This window comes from Juglans regia, chromosome 13, assembly GCF_001411555.2.
Source record: "Juglans regia cultivar Chandler chromosome 13, Walnut 2.0, whole genome shotgun sequence".
Taxonomy (NCBI): Eukaryota; Viridiplantae; Streptophyta; class Magnoliopsida; order Fagales; family Juglandaceae; genus Juglans; species Juglans regia.
The window spans coordinates 26,385,310-26,403,023 of NC_049913.1; the positions used below are offsets into that span (position 1 = coordinate 26,385,310).

At 37.2% G+C, this 17,714-nt stretch overlaps 1 protein-coding gene across 1 annotated transcript; it reads left to right on the plus strand.

The window, feature by feature from the left end:
* The first annotated feature begins 12,257 nt into the window (after positions 1-12,257).
* Positions 12,258-16,734, plus strand: LOC108979081 (lysM domain receptor-like kinase 3). Its single transcript, XM_018949662.2, has 10 exons — positions 12,258-13,056; positions 13,386-13,589; positions 13,790-13,929; positions 14,061-14,150; positions 14,249-14,354; positions 14,838-14,989; positions 15,351-15,448; positions 15,570-15,708; positions 16,009-16,107; positions 16,388-16,734. Exons 1-10 carry the CDS (start codon positions 12,399-12,401, stop codon positions 16,550-16,552), a joined length of 1,851 nt encoding a protein of 616 aa, XP_018805207.1. The 5' UTR covers positions 12,258-12,398; the 3' UTR covers positions 16,553-16,734.
* The last annotated feature ends 980 nt before the right edge of the window (positions 16,735-17,714 follow it).

A 17,714-nucleotide genomic window follows, 5' to 3' on the forward strand; every position in this document is an offset into this window, starting at 1 on the left:
GACAACTGGCTCAAAATCCCACGTTTATCGACGTGGGTTGGGTGTTGTACGTACCCATGGAGAAGAATGGTGTTCCATACTTCCACCCCCATTAGAGAGGTGATCAGTGTGAGGCTGGCCTTTAGTTTGAAACGTACGTCACATGATTTTGATCATGTATTTGGAAAGATTAATGGTGAGTATTTCCTCCCTTGTTACGACAATACAAACAAATGAAGGTTCTTATATAAATTTGAAATCACCGGCACTTATTGGACTTTTTAGGATCTTAGGAAGAACAGTCCAGATTTCCTTTTTCAATATCTAAGTGGTGATCGCCGTTTGTACATATATACATATATACCAGAAAAAGAAAAGATCTCCATTTTTTGTCAGATGAGAGAGTGTTAGCAGATCCTCTATACTCCGATTAATCAACGTATATATGGACTTGATTGAATTATTTCAACTCACTCAATTGTGGTGCAACATATATTATTATTGGGAATCATTTAATTACAACGTTTGAATAGGAGTCTAAGTATAAGAGATAACTAATAAGATAGATAATGCACAACTATACAAGAGTACTAGTATCTAAGTCTAACTATGATACATTTGGTTAATCTTCTGATTGAACTTTATCTTGTAGAGATGTAGCCTCATGCTTGATAGCTAGGATCTGGATCTTGGGGAGAGTCCTTAATACACACCCACAAGCCCAAGGTTAGAGAAACAACATTGAGCTTAATTGGTTCTGATTAATGAAAAACAAATTGAAGACAATGGCTTTGTGAAAATGTTTGCTAGCTAGTTGATTTTTGGTGGACAGAAACCGAATGTCTATGAACTTTTGAGCTACCATGTCATGAACAAAATGAAAGTCTATTTCCACATGTTTTGTGCGAGCATGAAACACGGAATTAGCTGAGAGATAAGTAACGCTAATGTTGTCACACCACATAATTGGCTGTTTAGTAACTGAGATGCCAAGCTCTTTGATCAATGAGTGTAGCCATTGAAGTTCAGCCACAATATTAGCTACAGCCTTATACTCGAATTTCATGCTTTCGAGGGCCATAGTAGCCTACTTCTTGCAGCTCCAAGAAATAAGATTCTACCTAAAGAAAATATAAAAACCACCAGTTGAGCATCGGTCATCTCGGGATCCAACCCAATCTGCATCTGAAAAGGATTGCAATTATATGCATGATGATTTTTATAACAGAAGACCAAAGTGAATGTTTTGCTTGAGATAGCGTAATAGGCGTTTCATAGCTTGCCAATGAGTGAGCTTTGAATTGTGCATGGATTGAGAAATCTAATTGACTGTGAATCCATTATCTGACATGGTAATTGAAAGATATTGTAGGGCATTGACAGTACTTCTGAAAAGGCTAGGATATGTAAAATCCTCACCATCAAAGGCTGTGAGACTCATGGATGTGGCTATGGGATTCCCAATCGGCTTTGCTTCAACCATTTTAATTCGTTAGAGAATACCCAGAATATAGTGTAGATATGATAAAAATATATTGCCTTGGCCATGAATAGCCTTAATGTCCAAATAGAAGTTCAGAGATCCCAAATATTTAATTTTAAATTCAAAATGTAAGGCTTGTAACAAACTATCAATGGCCTTCTTATCTGACTCGGTAATGAAAATGTTTGTTGTCGACATAGATTAAAACATATATGGTAATACTACTCGAAACATGAATAAATAGAGATGAATCAGACTGACAATAATGAAAACGAAGGTCCATAAATCTATTGCTTAGTTGGGAAATCCAGGCTCAAGCCTTCTTTAAGCCATACAAGGCTTTGAGTCATACAAGACTTTGTGTAATTTACACATGATGAGGAAATTGAGGATGAGCAAATCCAGGGGTTGGGTCATGTAAACCTCTTTAGACAGATCCTTGTAAAAAAGGGTCGACCCATGTAAACCTCTTCAGACAGATGTGTGTAAAAAGATAAAGATCCAACCAAAAGAAACAATGATCAAGAGAATTAGGTGTATCGTTGTCAGCTTGATCATTGGACTGTATTTTTCCAAGTAGTCAATACCTGATTGTTGCAGAAAGCCCTTGGCCACTAACCTTGCTTTTGTACTGTTCAATCTCACTGTTGGCCTTGCGTTTGATGCATAAAACCCATTTGGAACCAATGACACTGTAAGCGACATAGGGTGGAACCAGATAATATGTTCCATTGTTTAAAAGTGCATTGAATTCCTTGTTCATGGCAGCACGTCACTCTGGTGATCTAGCTGCTATTGTGTAGCAAGTTGGTTTGGATTTTTCTTAAAGTATGGCACATGAAGAACATTGTGGAGAATGAAAGAAATATTAGGCATGGTTACTCGGATTGTGCCAAAGTGTTTGATTGGTAAATGAGTACCCTTAACAATGCATATCTGCTTAAATCCATTGTATTCATCGGAGTTGACACTCAAATTGGCCAGTCGGATGTAAGGTGGTGAGATGCACCCAAGTTAGGATACTAGTTGTTGTATGATTGTTGCAAGGGAGCTGTCAAATCGGAATTGGGTTCGAAATCAGGTAAGAACCAATTCCATGAACCGGGTGACTCAACAAATTAAATTGGGTGACTCATGACAATTTTGAATCGGTTATTTCAAGGTTAGAAAAAGTATTAAAAATGCAATTCAAGCATGTTATATTATGTAAAAAAGAGTATAAAATATAAATTCATGTACTAGTTTCTATAAAAATATTATATGAATCTAAATAGTTTCAGTAACTATAAAATTTATGTATTTAACCTCAATTGTCCACATTTTTGCCTCATATACGAAGAAGATAAAGACCATTAAGTTATAAGTACATAGAAATATAATATTTTATGCACAACCACAAATTTAATATAATATACTCATTCATTTCTTAATTTTTTGTTCAACTCAAGAAAATAAAGAACTACATGTTTTATCTTTCAATTTTTCTACGATTCTTATTGAGTACAATAATGAAAAAAAGTTAATATATGATTAATTCTATTGTATTTTTGTATAAGAAATTAACAAAAAGACTCGGTTGTTAGACAACATAAAAATAAATAAAGTTTTGAATCGGTTGGAATCAGTCTAAAATCGGCTAGAAATGGATTCAATCTTTCGATTGAAGCGGTTTAGTAAACGATTCAAAAATTTCATTAAAATCGATTTGGTTTCTTACCGGCTCAATTTGAATCGGCAAAATCGGCTTGAATCGAACCCTTTCTTTGATTCTTGTGTAAAATAGGGCTGGAAAGAGAATAACTTTGATAGGATTCATCAAAGTGATGATAGCACTGAAGGGCAGCGTGCCTATTTCGGTCTCACACCTGGAAGACAAGCTTCTGTCTAGAGGATGAGGGTGGTCCACGACCACACCCCTAGGCTCGAGAAGAACGTGTGAAACTAAAGCTAGAGTGAGAGCCACGACCACCATAGTTGGGAAATCAACCACCACGACCACCCCGAGAACCATTGGTGCGGGCAACAATGTTGGCACTGGCAAGAGACAGGTCAACAAATGGTTGATGATGTTCCAAGTGAAGCTCATGAGCGAGCATATGGCCATAAAGATCTTCCAATGAAATCGGATCAACTCTGGTGGTGACCGATGTAACAAACGAGTCATATTCAGGTCCAAGACCTGCCCGCAAGAAGGAAACAACTTCGAAATCATTTTAGGGATGAGCTATAGCATTGCGAATATTGGCTAGACTGGTGTTTGGATATCAAGATCACTTCAATCCATCTCAAACCATTCATTAATAAGACCCAATACTTTTTCAACGTCCTATAAAAAGTTAAACACATCTCGACCAACTTCATACATCAAACACATATCTCACATATTTTATACATTCAAACACATCTCAATGAAACCTACAAAATATTACTATTCACAGATCAACTCAAATCATCTGAGATCACTTCAGTATCCAAACGTAAAGACATTTAACTCTGCATTAAATTAAACTTTCTTTCTTGTTTCTTATAATATGGAAGAATACTAAACAAGCGATCGACCAGAAGAACATTGCCCTTTTTCGACAGCTACGAAGTCCTATACATTGCCAGCCGGCCCCATGGCCTTGCTCCAGATTCTTTTAGCCCTGATTTGGATTCAGGAGTGAGATGAGATCACTTGTACAGACAACTCATCTCTTAACCAAATAGTCAAAAGTTTTCTCATCAGATTTCAAATTACTTTCACAAGACGACAAATAAGGGCAAACGGTCAGTACTTTTCAGAAAGAATTGATTCCATTAAGCTTTCCCAGCAAAAAAAGGAGGAAACGATCGAAAAATAAAATAAAATCTATTTTATTTTTATAATGATAAAAATATAAAATAAACTGATTTTATAAATATTTCATAATTATTTAAAAATGTTGGAAATAAAATATATTTTTATTTGATATTTTTTTATAAAAATATTGTGATCTTATAATATAATTCAATATTATTATGAATTATATTATAAAAAAAATTGGGTATGTAATTTAAAAAATTATTATTACTTATTTATAAATATATTTATAAATAAGAAAAATCATTACAGATACTATGCAATCATTTGTGGGACCCACATATATCAATTCTCCAACAACTTAAAACCATCTCATCTCACTTCCAATACAAATACTCAAAATTAACCATCTTAAGTCATCTCAACTCACAAATCTTATTACTATTCACAAACCATCTCAACTCATCTCATCTTTCAATCCAAATGGGGCCTAGTCTTTGTGCTTGCATGCGCGGGTAAGAACTCTGTTAAATCATTTAAAGTCATATATATTATGGATGTTACTATTTTTGCCAAATATACGTGTGATCAATATGCATATATACGATTCGATATCTTCGTAACTATATTAATCCTCCACAACTACCTTATGGTCATAGAATTACATAATATTAGGAGTCAAATATATAAAACCAAAAATCAACCAGATCACCATTTGACTTCATGTAATTTAACTGGTATGTCCTCCCATTGTAGTAATAAAGGAGAGAGAAAAGTTGTGGGTTTTAACCACCTGAATAATTAAGTTCTTTCTTTGTAGAAATAAAAAAGAGGTAAAAATCATAAATCTAATTGTCACAGGTGAAATACAAAGTATTGGAGCTAAGAGGAATATATATACGTATTTAATTTGTTATTGAGTTTCTAGTTTGTTTCATATAGAGAGAGTACTATTCATCTTCGAAATTAATGATGAGTTTATTCTCAAACACCTATGAGTTTGTCTACATACAATCCTGAATTAGGGACTCCGCACGCACTCCAGGATTTTTTTTTTAAAGAAAGGATGACAGCACCTGCATAAAACTAATACCATTTGCCATTGGCCATTTGTTTGAATGACACTAATACCCCTGCCCTTGATTCAATCTGAAACCCAGTCCATCAAGCTCAAGATTTTCTCTCGAAATCGCATCCTCTCTTCAATCCATGTACCTTTAGTTTCTGCTTATTTAATCTATTTTGCAGACTACTTATACCTGACTCCATTTTTTGGGTTCTCTAAGAAATTGATCATAACTTGGTTTCTGGAAATTAAATACTTGTTTTTTGTCCTTTAACAAGTATGCATGTCGTTGCACTAATCATTAGGGGTGTGCAACGGGGCGGCCCCGCACCAAGTGGATAGCACCCCTACTAATCATGGTAACTTCTCCAAGTGGGTACGATGGCTGCGGAGCAGAAGAGGATATACTACCATTTTTAGGTCTTGTTTTTTTCATCAAACCCAAAAGGTTTGGTCTTGAAATCACAAGGGATGTTGTGGTTGCAGACATGACACACTATTTTTAGCAAAAACTGTAAGGGTCCAAAGGCTGAGCAACATTGAAGGGATTATGTGCAGCAGTAGCCAACAGTTGTTGAAGGATCGTGGAAAGAATCACATGCAACAGCAGAAATAAGGATGAAAAGTTAGTTTTGTTAGTTAAAGGGATGTCAATACGACAGATCGTCCTGAAGATGTATTGTTGTTTGTTGTTTTGGTTTAATAAATAGTAATTGAACGGTGTCATCGCATTAGTGTAGTTTGTAAACAAGGCACGAAATGGTGCCGTTCCATTAATTGTCAACTATAAAAACAGAAGCAAATGAAGTAAAGGGGTATGAAATGATTCAACAAACTTTCCCTCGCATTCTCTTCCTGTTCTCTCTCTCTCTCCACATTTCTTCCGAAATTCTCTCTCTCTACATCTTGGATCTTCTCTCTCTATTTCTTGGTAACTCATACTCAGTGAAGGGGGTCCATTATAGTTGGTATCAATAGTCATGACTGAAGGAACGCGATCCTATGCACAAGTGGTGGATTCCTTGAATAATCTTAGACAACAACAAGATCAACATCAGAAGCAGCTTGAGGATACAATTGTTGTTTTGGTATAGCAACAGAAAACTGCAAGAATCGACATGGAGAATTAGGATAAAAGATTTGCAGAAGTTATACAGCAGATCTCAAGAATATCAGTAAATGGATCAATGGCATATGAAGAAATGCATGAAGACAGTGAAGAAGTACCTTGCCGTGAATAAGTTGATAGAGGAATTTTTAAAAACATCAAAGTAGAGTTTCCAAGGTTTTCTGGTGGAAATCCTGTGGCGTGGGTGTATAAGGCTAACCAATACTTTTTGTACCATCAAGTACCACCGGGACAAAGAATTTCTTTTGCTTCTTTTTACATGGAGGAGGAAGACTTGGTTTGGTTTCAGAATTCTACTGAAGCAGGTTTATTTCATTATTGGGATGAATTTACTCAAGCATTGCAAGGTTTAGATTATATGTTTATGATGATCCAATGGAGGCTCTTACAAGGTTGAAGCAAGTGAATACAGTTGTGGCCTATAAGACAAAATTTGATTTGATTTCTAATAGGCTCAAAGGAATTTCAGAGAAGAATAAGCTAAGTTGCTTTATAAGTGGCTTGAAAGATGAGATGAGGTTCACTGTGAAGATGTTTAATCCCAAGAACTTGAATGATGCATTTGGATTGGCCAAGATTCAAGAACAGAATATTTGGAGCACAAGAAATGTGTGGAAGAATACCTCTTATGATTCGGGGGCTAGTGTGCAAAGATCAATGCAAGCCCTTCCATTTTGGGAACACCTCTCGAGGATAGACTGTTTCTAAAATGCATTTTCAAAGAATCTCAGAAACTCAGATGCAAGATAGAAGGAAGAAGGGCCTTTGTTATTTCTGTGATGAGAAATATTATCAAGGCCATAAATGTGCAAAACCAAGAGTGTATGTTTTAGAGGGTATGGATTTATCTCAAATGGAGTCATGGGAATCAGATGAAGAAGCTGAGTAGTCACAAGAAGATGATAGTCAGCAGATGAAGGGAGTTGCTGCTGGTGCTTCAATTTCAGTTCAAGCTTTGGTGGGAACACCAAATCCAAAAACTACGAGAGTTCTTGGCCATATCAAGAAGAGATGGGTGACTATCTTGATAGACACTGGCAGTACCCATAATTTTATGGATACTACAGTGGCAAGTAAATGTGGGCTGGAAATACAAAAATCTGACCCTATGTAGGTTAGAATTGCAAGTGGTGATTTGGTGGCTAGTGATGGGAAATGTACTAATGTGGCCCTACATATACAAGGTACAACCTCTGTATCTGATTTGCTTACTTTGAATTTGGGTGGTTGTGATATCGTGTTGGGAGTACAATGGTTGCTGTCATTAGGCCTTATCCTTTGGGATTTTGGCAAGTTGAGTATGCAATTTACTTACAAAGGAGTTTTGACATGTTTAAAGGCATTAACTTCTACTTCTAGCAACCTTGTTGATGATGTTGAGGTTGCCAAACTCTCTTCAATGGAGAGCAAATGATTATTTTTGCAAATAACTGCAGTTCAGTCTCTAGAGGTGTTGCATGATGTACCTCAGGATATCTTGAATCTGTTAGACAGATGTCAGACAATTTTTTATGAACCATGAGGCTTACCTCCACAGAGGTCTCATGATCATCAAATACTTCTGAAAAAGATTCCACACCAGTGAGTGTGAGGCTATATAGATATCCATGTTACCAAAAGATTGAAATTGAAAAAATAGTCAAAGAGTTGCTACAATCTGATGTTATTAGGCCAAGTCAGTCACTATTTTCTTCACCTATACTAGTGGTGGATGAATTGCTTGATGAACATTTTAGGGCAACTGTTTTTTCTAAGCTTGATTTATGGTTAGGCTACCATCAGATTTGCATAAGGGTGGATGACATTTCCAAGATAGCATTTCGAACACATGGGGGTCATTATGAGTTTCTTATAATGCCCTTTGGACTCACTAATGCACCCTCCACATTCCAAAGTCTTATGAATAATGTATTTAGACCATTTTTAAGGAAATTTTTCATTGTTTTCTTTGATGATATACTGGTCCATAGTAGAGATTTGCAGTTCCATTTGAAGCATTTAGCCACTGTCCTGAATACTTTACAAGACCATCAATTGTATGCAAAGAGATCTAAGTGTCACTTCGCTTGTATTGAGATTGAGTACTTGGGGCACCTCATTTCTAAAGAAGGGGTCAAGGCAGATCAGAAAAAGATAGAGTCAATGATTAAATGGCCAGTTCCTAAATATGTTAAAACATTAAGAGGGTTTTTGGGGTTGACTGGCTACTACAAAAAGTTTATTCGAGATTATGGCATCATAGCTACTCCATTAACAACTTTGTTGAAGAATGAAGCTTTTAAATGGTCTGAGGAAGCAACTAAAGCCTTTGAAGAATTGAAGCAAGCTGTAACACAACCTACTGTTTTATCCTTGCCTGATTTTTCTAAAGTATTTGTAATTGAATGTGATGTGTGTGTCTTAGTGATGTAGAGGCTATATTGATGCAGGAGTAAAGGCCTTTGGCTTTCTTAAACCAAGCTTTAAAGGACAAGAATCTGTTGTTATCCACCTATGAAAAGGAATTTTTGGCTTTAGTCTTGGCAGTCAAGAAATAGAGGTCTTATTTGTTGGGTGGTTCATTCATTATCAGAACTGATCATCATAGCTTGAAGTATTTGTTGGAATAGAAGGTTGGAACACCTGCTCAATAGAAGTGGCTTTCTAAGTTTCTTGGCTATGACTTTTCTGTGGAATACAAAAAGGGAGTGGAAAACAAAGTGGCAGATGCTTTGTAAAGATCAGGATGAGAATGTTCATTTTGTGCTAGCCATATCTGTTCCAAATCCTACTTGGTTAGAAAAGATTAAAAGGGCATATGCTGAAGATCAAGTGGTGCAGTAGCAGTTTGTGCTTTTACAGCAAAATCCTACAACAAATTCATCATTTTCTATTAAAGGAGGAGTTTTGTTCAAGAAGGGTAGGTTGTATATTCTTGATTGTGCTAACTTAAAAGTCAAGATATTGCATTTTATTCATGCAAGCCCTGTTGTAGGTCACTCAGGCTTTCATAAGTCACTACAGAGAGCAAGGTCTAACTTCTATTGGCCTGGTATGAAAACTGACATAAAGAAATTCATCAAGGAGTGTGAAGTTTATCAGAGAAATAAAGTTGAAAATGTTCATCTAGCTGGGTTGCTTCAACCCTTGAACGTTCCTCAAGCAGTTTGGACTGATATATGATTTTGTGGAGGGATTGCCTATGTCTAAAGGCTACTTAGTTGTTATAGTGATTGTTGACAGGCATTTGAAATATGCTCATTTCTTACCTTCAAAACACCATTTCACAGCAGTTAAAGTGGCCTCAATTTTCTTGGATCATGTTTTTAAACTACATGGCATGCCAAAATCCATTGTATCAGATCGTGGCTCTACCTTCCTCAGTTCCTTTTGGAAGGAGTTCTTCAAGTTACAAGGCGTGAATCTGGCTTATTCTTCAGCATACCATCCTCAAAGTGATGGTCAAACTAAAGTTGTAAACAAGTGTTTAGAGCAATTTTTAAGGTGATTTTCAGGTGATAAACCAAGACAGTGGTCTGAGTGGTTGGCTTTGACTGAGTGGTGGTACAATACCACTTTCCATACCTCTACTAAGCTCACTCCCTATGAGGTAGTTTATGTTGTACCACCTACTCCACTTCGAGAATATATTCCAGGTCTCTCATCTAATCAAACTGTGGAAGAATTGTTGAAGTCTCGTGAACATATATTGGACATTTTGAAGACTAATATGTTGTTGGCACAATAGAGAATGAAATTTCAGTATGATAAGCAGCATACTGAGAGGACTTTTGCAGTTGGGGATTGGGTCTATTTAAGGCTTCAGCCTTATAGACAGAAGTTCTTGGCAGTGAGGAGAAACATGAAGTTGTCACCTAAATTTTTTGGTCCTTTTCAAATATTGGAAATGATTGGCCAGGTGGCTTAGGCTTGAGTTACCTCCACAATCACAGTTACATCCTGTTTTCCACGTCTCTGGTTTAAAGAAGAAGGTTGGACAACATATTTCTCCTTTGACAACATTGCCACTAGTGGATGTTCAAGGAGAAATTGCACCTAAGCCTCAGAATATTCTACAACACCGTAGCAGGAAAGTGAACAACAGAGCAATGGTAGAAGTCTTAGTTCAATGGGAAGGAACTGATGATGACCAAGCTACTTGGGAACCATATTGGCAACTAAGGCATAAATTCTCTCACCTTGTGGGCAATGTGCTTTGAAGGGGAGGGATGTAAGGGTCCTGAGGCTGAGCAACATTGAAGGGATTATGCACAGCAGTAGCCAACAGTTGTTGAAGGTTCGTGGAAAGAATCACATGTAGTAGCAAAAATAAAGATCGAAAGTTAGTTTTGTTAGTTAAAGGGATGTCAATACGACAGATCGTCCTGAAGATGTATTGTTGTTTGTCGTTTTGATTTAATGAAGAGTAATTGAACGGTGTTGTCGCATTAGTGTAGTTTGTAAAGAAGGCATGAAACAGGGTTGTTCCATTAATTGTCAACTATAAAAACAGAAGCAAATGAAGTAAAGGGGTATGAAATGATTTAACAGACTTTCCCTCGCATTCTCTTCCTATTCTCTCTCTCTCTCTCCACATTTCTTCTCAAATTCTCTCTCTCTCTCTACTTCTTGGATCTTCTCTCTCTATTTCTTGGTAACTCATATTCAATGAAGGGGGCCCATTACAAAATCCAGGAGAGAGGGATACAACTAATAAGATGGAACTCATTCTTAGATCATGCATATTGGTCACAGATGCAAGATGAAACCCGCTGATCCTTCATAAAAACTACAAACAAATGTCTTTTATTTTATTTGTTGAGGGAAAAAGGTGGAGCCGGACCAAGCTAAGCACAAACTTACCTGATCTATTACAAGTATGCAAGCATGCATAAATCTCTGTTACGATTCAACCTCTATAAGCATAAACCTCTGTAAGGATGAAGATGTGACTCATAACGATGGGGATGAAGGTTAGGGCATAAGAAATTAAAACAATGCTTTTCGATTTTTTCTTCTCATCTTCAATTTACATTCTCACGACATTCAAAATGATAGGGTCCACTTGAAATGAAACGATGCGTTTCATAATAGCCATGGGCGGGGAGTCCCATTCAGGGACTGCAATAAGAATTTTCCAAGACCCTAATATTAAAGAACATATACTCTGTACAGCACTAAACAACTAGGAGTGGAAGGTACGATGAGACACCTAGCAAACGTAGGATAACAACTCTCAAACAGTCCAAAGAGACAGTTACCTGTTGCACAAAACGCCCATCCATACCGAACCGAGCAGACGGATAAAACAAGGAAACCTAATATATAAAGTAAAAATGTCAATCTTATAGACTGCGTTTGTATGTGCTCCAAATGCTACGTCCATAGCTTTGCATTACTTTATATAAAAGTGGCTAGCAGATTGCGTTATGTTCAATGAGCTAGCTAGCCTAGCAGACATATATGATTGAAAACTAGACTCTCATAGTACGCTTGTGCCAAGTGTAGGATGAATAATATTACTGATCCTACTCATACTCATTAATATTTGATGATAAAAATTAACTATTATATTATGATGATTTGTCTCATAAATATAAATATAATTAAAATTTACTTCTTTTTATTAATTTAAAATTTTGAAATTAATAATAATTTAAGAAATCTTGAATCTGTATTTTATTTATTTAATTAAATATTAGGACTTATTAACCGATACCTCATGTTTTCTTTTGAGATCCTATGTGTCATTTTGAGCCGACCTTTAGGGGAACCTTAGATAAACCAATACGAAGGTTGGCAGTTTCCATATGAAAACTGTCAGTATAGACGAAAGTGTTCGTGTCTCTTAAAAGGACAAACAACCAATGACGAAGAGAACACATGAAGGAAAGGAATGTCTGCAACTTCTGGATTTCAACATTTCTCCTTCATTTCTTAGACCAGGGAATTAAATTCCCATGACCACAACTCCACAACCATGGCTTCTCATCGTAGTTTTCTTACCCATCTCCTCCCCCTATTGGCAACTCTATTTGCTACGATTCTTGCGTTCAAAACATCCATCAAATCAACCATTATAAACCCTTTTGATTGCTCTGCTCAGATCAAGACATGTGATGCCTCGCTCTACCATGTAGGCAACGATCTGAAAGAAGAAGAAATTGCAATTTTTTACTCTGTCGATTTATCCCAGATGAAAACCATAACGCATGGCAAAACGGATTACCTCATCAGTGTACCTTGTTCTTGCATGGATGTAAATGTAACTTCCGGATATTTCTACAATACATCCTACCCTGTCAAACTAGGTGACACATTTGATGGTGTCTCTGCTAAGATCTACAGCGGGCAAGCTTGGAAGGTCGAAGGAAAGTACCTAAATTTAACCCCAGGTACAAATTTATCTGTGCAGCTTCCATGTGGGTGCGTAGAGAGTGACGCTCAAACTGTCGTCACATACACGGTTCAGGAGCACGACACATTATCAGGTATTGCTGAGCTGCTGTCTGCTCAGCAGAGTGGCATTCAGGGCTTGAACAGACAACTGGCTGAAAACCCCACGTTTATAGATGTGGGTTGGGTGTTGTTCGTACCCATGGAGAAGAACGGGGTTCCATCACAAGATAGATCATCAGGTGAGATCCTTTGGAACTATGTGATTTTCACGTATTCCAACCCCAAAGGCGCCATGACTTTTCATCTTCGCAGTTTCCCCCCACCCACCCTGAAAATTGAATAGAATTAGAATTCATGGTTTTTGTTATATATTTTTTGCAACAAGTTTCATTAGGTGTGCTGCGCTGATCTCAACCTCAGATTGTGAATTTAATCGCGAATATACATATATATATATAAATACATGCTCAAATGAATGAGAAAAACATATGGTTCAGTAAAAGCTGATCAATGTGATCATATATTTTCTTGCAAGTTAATTTGCGTTCTATTTGCCCTTTGTCATCAGGAAGCAGGACACATATATGGACAATAATCATTGTCACACTATCGGCTGTGACATTAATTTCAATGAGCGCATTGATTGCTGTTCTTGTCAGGAGAAAGAGATCCCAACAGAACGTGGAAGATCCAAAAGCTGTGGCCAAAATCTCGAGTGCCAACACAATCTTTCACTTGCAGAGTCAGTACCAGGATAAGGATAACATGGAAGGTCAGAAAAACATTCCAAAACGTGAAAAAAAAAAAGGAAAAAAAAAAAAAAAGAAGACACATACCTACTACTCTCTTAGTTCTACATCTCTGGGAAAGTATATGTAACTTAGATTGTTTCAAGTGATAAGAAATACTGTATTTCTTGTTGTTTTCTCCATGGAACAGAGGCCCTCATAGTAAATTTACATTAATGTGCAGATGTGACAGGTTTTGAATCAGAAAGGCCAGTAATATTTAGTCTTGAGGAGATTGAAAAGGCTACCGGTCATTTTAATGAAACTAAGAAAATTGGAGAGGGTGGATATGGGAGGGTGTACTTCGGAATACTTGGGGGCCAGGTATGGGATCGAGGTCCTGGGTCTTCATCACTTTTGCTTCCTTCTACTTCAACATGCATGGTTACCTAGTATCTATATTCACATCACTAATGAAACTTAGAAAGGTAACAGCTTGCCTCTTCAACTTTCAGGAAGTTGCAATAAAGAAGATGAGATCTAGTAAATCCAAAGAGTTCTTTGCAGAGCTAAAGATCTTATGCAAGATCCATCACATAAATGTGGTGAGTAATTATCAGTACTAAGAACTTACAGCTAGCTCCTAGCTTCGCTTGAAATAAAGGGTTTGAGCATATTCGCACTAGCAAATTCTCTGGTGTAGGTAGAGCTCTTGGGGTACGCCAGCGGAGATGACCATCTCTATTTGGTCTACGAATTTGTTCGGAACGGATCACTCAGCGGTCATCTGCATGATCCACTCCTAAAAGGTACTTTACAGCTTCGGTGCACACATATCGCTTACTTCAGTTGAGGCATATATAGATTGAGATTATTTTCTGTCTAGACAAAGGAATTGAACTTCAATGAAACTAAAGTGAGTGAGATTTAAGAAAACCCTAATCCCATCTACTTGGAGTCGGCAGTAGCAGCAGCACTCAGACAATAATTTCATTGGGTACCAATGAGTACTTAGACATGTTGGAATTAAATTATTTGAAAAATTCTAAACATAAGGTCCACACCTTGTATACCACTTAAAAATTATATAATTTTATTTTTTTACCCTCATATTTCATATTGAATTGAAATATGAAATATGAGGATAAAAAAATAAAATCATATATTTTTAAGTGGTGTGTAGAGATATGGGGCTTCTATGTAGCACAACTCCTCACAAATGTTAACTAGAAACATAGGGTTACTTGGGATGAACAATGAGGTCCTCACAAAAATGGGTATAATGGAATCAGGTCATCAGCCTCTCTCTTGGACTGCAAGAGCACAGATTGCACTGGATACTGCAAAGGGTATTGAATACATTCATGACCACACAAAAGCACGGTATGTGCACCGAGATATCAAGACAAGTAACATACTACTTGATGAAGGGCTCAGGGCAAAGGTACCAAAACCCAGCTAGTACTCCCTTTAATGACAGTTTCATGATCAATTTATCTACTTCTAAAATTATATTGCATATATAGTTTGCCAATTTCTTTACCATATGCATGTCGCATGATATGAATTAGTTCTCTTGGTCCTCATCATGACAAGATTACGTACGTGCTTGATACGAGAAAAAAAAACATCATATTTTCTTTGGATATATATCATGGGTGCCACTTCCAAGAATCTTCGCCAATATTACCTATCTTCCTAGTGTTATATAACCCTGATCATGCAGAACTCAAAGCATAACTTCGTACTCTTCCGAACTGAAAATAAAAAGAACTAAAACCAACTTAGCATGTGCTGATCCAAAGGTAGCAGATTTTGGATTGGCAAAGCTAGTTGGACGAACCAATGACGAAGATTTCCTAGCGACAAGACTTGTTGGAACGCCAGGCTACCTTCCTCCCGAGTGAGTACTATCATGTTTCTCTTTATGTAGTACCTACAACCATAAAGCAACGGCCGTTAGTACTGAATTTTTTTCAAGGGCAATTTATCGTATTTCTGACCTAAAATTTTTTGAATCGAAGATCTGTGAAGGAGTTCCAGGTGACCCCAAAAACTGATGTATTCGCATTTGGGGTGGTTCTAGCAGAACTGATAACGGGGCTGCGAGCACTTATCTGTGACAATGGGGAGCCCGGCAAGATGAAATCACTAATTACCATTGTAAGTCAACAAATTCGATCTACATAGAAAGATAAACTAATTATTAAGCTGCATTCAATCAACGTTGATAAGAAACATCATTCCACATAAAGGTAGAAGTGATAGCTAGCTAGCTAGCAAAATGAGTCACACTGAACAATAATGCAATCATATGTTATTTCTCCATTTTGTTTCGTAGCTATATATATTTTTGTAACTTTGCCATGATTAAATCCGTGCAAGCCAGTACGTACTTCATGCAATCTTAATATGATGAGCAAGCTAAGTTTTCTTAATTAACTTTCATGATCTCGTGAGCAGATTAGTAAAGTATTCCAAGATGATGACCCAGAGATTGCTTTGGAAGCTGTCATAGATGGGAATCTTCACAGCAGCTACCCTTTTGAGGACGTATTCAAGGTTTGCAACATTTGAGGATCCTATATATGATCATGCATGGCTCCTCCCCATCTCCCATAGGCCGTTTAAAAGTATATTTAATGGACAAATAAACAGACCTGCGGGAAGGAATAATGGTTATAAAAAGAACAAATCAAGAGTAAAACAAAAAATAAAATCATGGGAAGACTGGAAATTGAACTGAGCTTGATTCTTAATAATGATTGCTCTCTCGGATAAAATTTTTGAGGTACGTCGACTTAAGTTTCTGATCATGTTATAAATGCATGCGGTGTTGCAGATGGCAGAAATAGCAGAGTGGTGTATGAGTGAAGATGCAGGTAACAGACCAGAGATGCGTGACATAGTTATGACGTTGTCTAAAATAGTTATGTCCTCCGTAGAGTGGGAAGCATCGCTAGGAGGGAACAGCCAGGTTTTCAGTGGGCTGTTTAATGGAAGATGAATACAAATTAAACCATAAAAAAAAAAAAACAGAGCTTTCATGTAATTATGGTGTGATCGAGAGTGTTTTTAGTAGTTTAAAATCAATTGCTGTTTTGATGTTTCATACATAACATAACAGCTGATCGAGAGTGTTTTTAGTAGTTATTTTCCGAATTTCATGTTGAAATTTTCGAAAGTGTGAACATGGAAATGATCATGTACGTACGTATAACTATATAATTTTAATATTTGGTAATCATGACTGAATTTTAACACATAAAACAGGTTCAAAGTAATTTGTTGGGTTGTGTTTCGTACGCCTTTATGTCAGATTTCAGCAACTTAAGTCTCTAGAATTGGGCCTGTGAAAATGAAGTAAAAAGTAGGTAGGAGAGGGCGGTCTTGAGGTTGGGGAGTCTTCAATACCAAAGTTAGTAGAGTATTTTGGAGGTTTATAAATAAGGAGAGAGTCTAGAGACCAAAGCTTTCTCGTACCTGCAAATTGCAATTTATACTGGGAGTCTGGGGGTGAACAGAATGTGCCTACCTTCGTGGAGTCTATACCATTTTTACTATTCTTTTTGCTAGAGTCTTTTAATGCGGCTTGCCTCTGTAACGACGTCATTAATGTGGCGTGTAGCTCAGGTAGTAGTGTCATTAATGCGGCGTGGTTCCCTAATTTGCCTTACCCTACTGGTGTCCTTGATGGCCCATCGATGTCACCATGTTAGGAGATCGATGGTCCCCCTTACTTCTAGCTCGTTTACGTGGACAAGTACTCAAGGGTTGGACGGTGTTCGAGGGATCTCCAGGATGGCAATTCCCATCCCCCAGTAGTTTGCTCTCACATAGGGGTTGCGTCTAGGGGAGTCTACCTGTGGGTCGGGCCAAGGAGTCTATTTGTTTTGGGCTGGGCCTTCGTTTCTTATTCTCATATTTGCTCCTTTTAGACCAACTAAGAAAGGGGGAAAATCCTTCACAGTTACCCTGCCGATTCTCATCGGATTCATACGTTGAGAATTTTTTTTAATCTTAAACTCACCTTTGTTGGTACATCTCCCGATTACCATGCTTGTATTTGACGGCGTCTTTTCAATTGTGTCAGGCTGCTTGTTTTTGTGTATTCTTCCCCGATGTTTCCTTTTTGTTCTTCCCTTTTTTTCTTTTATGGTTGTCCTGGG